At 32.9% G+C, this 6,000-nt stretch overlaps 1 protein-coding gene across 1 annotated transcript in view; it reads left to right on the forward strand.

Annotated features, from left to right (window-relative positions):
• The window catches only part of Smp_105090 (nuclear hormone receptor,putative), a gene marked incomplete at its 5' end in the record, with an annotated part of 51,628 nt that overhangs the window by 25,353 nt on the left and 20,275 nt on the right, over window positions 1–6,000 (forward strand). The window contains 2 exons of the mRNA XM_018793087.1: window positions 1,643–2,158; window positions 2,410–3,034. Coding sequence (XP_018647178.1) covers window positions 1,643–2,158; window positions 2,410–3,034 — 1,141 coding nt within the window. The remainder of the gene's footprint in view (window positions 1–1,642; window positions 2,159–2,409; window positions 3,035–6,000) is intronic.

Genomic DNA, 6,000 nt, shown 5'->3' on the forward strand with positions numbered 1-6,000 from the left:
TATCTCGTAACGTCTCTAACCACTGCGTTGCACTATCTCTAGGACCCCGACCAGGGAGTCGTGAAAGACCAACAAGAGTCAGTATTATACAGCTTTCTTTGATACCACGTACACCATGTCACACATTGATCACCTCTCCGCTTTTTCCAACCGGTCTCGGAGTCGGCAACTAACGCACGACGTGGGATTCTGTGGGACGACACTCGTAAAACATGTCGAAGCCACCGTACTCGATGTTTCGAAACAGTGATGTTAATTGAAAAATAGTTTCTGTGCCCGAACACACGATGTCGAACCTGTGGTGTCTCCACTGGATGTCAGCAATCCTTCAGAGACAACGATGATCAAACAGAGAGTTGTCGACACATCCTCAACTCAAGAAGAATGAATAAATTGGCCTGTCGGGAAGCTAGAGTAAACTATGTGGGCTTGACATAGCATCTCACACTACACTAGACAGCATCTGACATGAATTAATCAAGAACTGAATAGATGTATACAATTCGCCGCCCCAATAGAACAACTAACAGACATAACTAAATTACTGAGTTATATATATTTTTTACTTCTTAACATCTCTTTTTGATTAGTTACAGTTGAGTAGGGTTTCCTGAAGGAACCTTACTTAAAAGTTAGTTATTCTTTATCACAACAATTTAGAAAAAGAAGAGAAGGAGCAGTTTTATTCCAAGGTTTGGACCAATACTTCGGTCTCAACTTTTATTATTTACTTATATTGTAGAAAAATCTAGTATTTTCTTAAGATAGCAGTTCTAGTTATTTCATCCCAATACTTGTAGCTGAAATTAATCATAGATTAATATAAGTAGGGATACCGTATGGTTACAAAGTCGTTTCAATACTATTTGCTAACTTTACTGTTACATGTGCAAATCAATCATCATGTAGTTTAAATTAAAATAGTCGGACGTCACTGCATACTGTATATACTCACAAGTTTCACAATCCATTGATAAGTGATCTAATGGTGATTGTCTTGGCGAGACTATAATTTATGGATGAGCTTTCAACGAGACTAAAGTACCTTTGAGAAGTTAATGTTAATAATCAGATCAGCGTTTTTACCATAAACTCATATCAGTTAACAACCAAAAGGCTAATTAGTCACATGGATAGATGAACTTTCCCCCAAAATCCAAGATTCTGTATCTCAGGTCCGATCGGTTCCTCCATAAATTATAGTATCTGTAGTATTTGTGGTATTACAGCATAATGATACAAAATCAATATTACTCTCATGTCTTATTTCATCTCATTTTCTTGGAAAAGATCCGTTGATCACATGAATCACGGTAATTTTAATTGAAATCGTATGATTAGGTATAAGTTAATCAGTTATTATTTTAAGAAATGATAGGATTACTAGAACATTGGTTGTATTCTACATTCGGTTATAAAATTGCTTTAGTATTTTCTCATGTAAACTTCAGAAAGATCACCCAAGATTGTTTTTTGTTACTTGAGCTTACTAATTGCTCGAGAAGGTAAATTTAATCAGTTGGGTGTACAGAAAAGGTTCTCTAAGGTTTCATTGTTTCCATTGTTTTTTTAAAAACATAGTTTATGGCTTTACTCATGTAGATCTCTTTAAAATATTTTTTATCTGTCTGTTTATTTGTAGAATACTAGACAAAAGTTTAAATCCAAGAAAGAAACACCCCCATTGGATTCAGCTGCCTTGCTGTCTCTTCTTTCTGGGGCAGGAAATCTAAATCCTTCTAGTTGTTCCACTGGTTCACTCTCAAATCCTTTAAATCCTCTCAGCACTTTATCTTCTGAAATAGATAGTGCCAATTGCAATATTCATTTACGCCAAGTCTTGGAGTCGTTAATCAGTCTATCAGTTTCCCCTGCATTTGATCAATCTTCTCCTCATAATTTACTGTCTAACGATATGCTTGACAGTGGATCATTAAGCCAAACCTTTCAACAGTTGACTAATTTATCTAATCGTAAAGCAACAACTGGAATCCAGAAAGTGTCACCTTCTGGTCAAATTTTATCCAATGAAAGTAGTAACAGTACAAATCCTCCAGGCAATGTTTCATTTGATCTTCTTGCACAATTGTCTGCTGCTGCTGCGGCTGCCGCCGTAACTCCTCCACCTTCCAATATTGTGAACCAGCTTGGAAATTTGGTAAGTTCAAGTTGTAGTACTAGTCTGCCTTCTTGTTTTGGTATAGGCTGTATCGATATTATTTTTCCACTATGTTATTATCCGTCTTATTGTGACTACTTTGAAATGAAAAAAAGACACTAAAGAAGTTTGCTTGCTTAGTTTCTGAGCTGCTTTTCGTCATACGTATCTACTTATTACATGGATTTTAGTTGACTATAATTCATAGTAATTTTTTTGTCTTAAATTTTGTTTCGCGTTAATATTTTTAGGCAACTGATGGTTTCAATCCGATCTTCCCAACGGATGAAAATTTATCATCCGCTTTGCAGAATCTTTTGTTCAAACAAATGCTGAGCATTAATACAGGATCAAATGCTTATACATCTCACCTTGGACCGGGAAGGGATTCTGTATCTAGTATATCTCAATCTGGACAGTATACTGGTCTAAAGGATTGTCGATCGATGAGTAACGATGAATCTAATTGTAGTTCGGAAAAGTTGATTCCAACAACTTATTCACTAGCCTCAAGTTTTTTATCTCTTCACTCTCCAAATAGTACCAATAACTGTAGTAATAACAACAATCCTCGTAGTTCATTTGTCCGACCATCATCAAGGATATCACCTGAACCTATTACATTGGCTTCTAGCCCACCCTCTTCATCCTCCACACCATCTTTCATTTGTCCTAATCAATCTAATCCTCCTACTGGAGAATTTTATCCTCCAAATGAAACCGTGGCATCATCACCTAATTCTCTACTTTTAAATGGCTGTACTCCTGTTGGTACATCACCTAACACTGGTTTGAATATGAATCAAACAGCTGTAAATTTATCGAATGACAACCAGTCATGGGAACCATGTAAAGTTTGTGGAGATAAAGCTTCAGGTGAGTAGATTATTTGTTTTAGTCATCGTTTATTGTTTTTCAAATCTCGAATAAAAAAGTTCTTTTTCTGCAGAAGAAAAACTGGTTGAGTCATCTTGAAACTGTGACCTAAGCCTATAGATTTTCCGAGAATCTCAAGGTATTGTATTTGTGTTATCATGTCGGTCTACATGGTGGGAGATCATTTATATGTTGAATGGCATTGTTACACGGAAAGTATGGGCGAGAATTTCCCATGACATTTCTTATTCAGCACACACTGGGGACTTGATATTCAGTCAGTATTAAGCCTTGGATTTGGAAACTAATAAGTGACAACTGTTTGTTGTTTCATGAAACTTCCCTTAAAGTTAGAAGTTGCACAATTTTCTCCAACCCATGGTTGACCGTTTCAAGATGTTTGAATAAATCATTAAGTGTTGTTATCGAGAAGCGAATATTTAATGTTACGCTGTAATATTATTTGCAAAGTAGTAGGAGTACGTGGCTATACCCTGAAAAGTTAAATTTTATTATTATTATCATAATTTTAGTCTACTACATGTATAAAAATTGACTGGATGGAGAATTCCCATCAAATGAATCTCTCTACTATCTCAATATTCTATCAGTTATGAATTGTGTCTAAGCATTTAAATTTCGCCTCGTAGTTCATTCATTATCATTGAATAATGATAGGTTAAATCACGATTGAAAACGATTTCTGATGAGGTCAGTCTAAATGTGCTTAATGTTAAACATGAATTATAAAAGAAATCAATAAGTACGACCTCGATTACTAACGTAAAAAAATAATAAAAATTAATTGGGTACATTTTCATCGAAATATTGTCAAGTTAACATTTATAAATCTTATTTTGAAACTTATGGTGTCGTCAAACACAATATGGTATTGATATAACGGATTGTTTAAAAAAATATTTCTCCCTCTCTCATGTATACTACAATTATAGGAATAGTCACGTTATATAAGATCCAGGATTCACTACCCAAGATGGAGAAAGTATGGACTAGATAAAACTTTATTCAACATAATTACAAGCAGTCACTTTCAGTGAGTTCAGAGTAAGAATCAATGAGAGGAAAAGAAATCACATTTAGTAGTCAGTAGGCTGTGCCTGTTTGTGACAAATCATATTTTACATTCACTACCACACATCAAGTATTTAGTGACATTCGATTCTAGAGAGTTCTCGTATAATCACTATTTGTGGTGATAATGATAATTTACATTTGACTTAGAAAAAGAGCAAATCGAATCTATTACGAGGTAATTTTTAAGATTGGAACCTCTTAACAACACTCGAACAGATATATTTTCAAGGTGATCGATTAGAAATATTGAGAATTAAACCTTTTAAAGATGAAAATACTAGGAGATAGTAATTTGGAGTTTCAGAATGCAACAAAGTATATGATCATTATTCCCTGGTGCTTAAAGTAAAATGTACTCTCGAATTCTATAAGAATTTGACTTTTAAGTAAACTAATACACTTATCATCTTATTAGAATTGAACGAAAGACCATGCTTATAATATGCTAAAAACGGTAGTTTTTACGATCCAGCTACTTAAGTCGTGTTTATTATGTTGTACATTCAAATCCTATTCTATTGTCTCCATAGTTGTCAAGTGTTATAAGCTTACACACAGGAATTCATAAATTCAATGTTTTACTATGTATACTTTATAAGATTTGTGAGCTAGAAGTGGTTTGAGTTTATATACCAACAAGAGTCTGTAATTTAGCTGCTTTAACTTTCAATCAGTGTGCCAAGTATTTTTGAAATTCATTTTACTTACTGTACCTTAGGGAACTAGAGAGATGTTACACAACAAGGACATAATCGTTATCCCATTTGTTTTCAATTTCTAAAATAAACATATGTAAACTGTTTACAGAGAAAAAAAGTACTATCCATTAGTAATTAATTAATTTTCTTTATATTACTTATTTACTCTGAAGAATTGGCTTACATTAAGTCACGAAACGTCAAAAATACAATTTTTTCTACTCATTTGGGATATTTATGATGGTACTTAGTAGTTAATAATAACAATGATTTTTCATAAACTTTGGTGTTTTATATTTTTTTCTCTCTGAAGATTGTATGTGTGTTTTCAGTTGTACATTTAAATTTTACGCTTCATTTTACACTTATACAGAACATAAACTATTCATGAGGGATACTTTGAGTTTTTGTGTATAAAGTAAACATTATATGACCAATTCATCATCATAAAAAAACAAACAGAAGACAAACGAACTATGGTTAACAAGAATTGACCATTCATTTAGAATTTTCTTTTTTATGACGTCAGAATCCTAGATCTGCTTATTATTATTATCATTTCTTGTTTCTATCGTGTGTGCGTGTGTGTATGTGTACGTCATTTACTACTTAAATGAGTAGTAATTGTGATTATTTTTCCTAATCATTTTGACAGACCAAATTGTTTATTATCATTTTTATTGCTGTGTTATTCAAATGGATGTATTGATTGACTTTGTATTGATTATTACTTTGTGTGTGTCTTTCTCACTCTTATTTTTGTCTTTGTCTGCTCAAATCTTCTTTTGTTTTCTTCCTGACCTAGATAGATTACTAGCTAGTTAGTGATTATGGTTTGTTTGTTGACGAAAAAAGGCGAGGATAGTTTTTTTCGGATACTTCTTGATGAATTCTTAAATGTATACAAGTGTATGACTTGTAAGTACAAGACAGTAATAATGTAGTGTGAATGATATTATTTGGACAAGAGCATGTTTAAAATATTCTTTTTTTCTTTTATCTATTTGTCTACTTTAAGTTGTTTTCTTCCCTGTCATTATTTTCTTTGTCCGTAAAGTTTAATGAAACTTAAGTATTCATTTTAATCACTGAAAAATTCCCATTATATGCAAAACACAATTGTATGAACGAAGAATATATAAATTTTCAATAATTTCTCATCAGGTTCTACAT

This window comes from Schistosoma mansoni, assembly GCF_000237925.1.
Source record: "Schistosoma mansoni, WGS project CABG00000000 data, supercontig 0206, strain Puerto Rico, whole genome shotgun sequence".
NCBI lineage: Eukaryota > Metazoa > Platyhelminthes > Trematoda > Strigeidida > Schistosomatidae > Schistosoma > Schistosoma mansoni.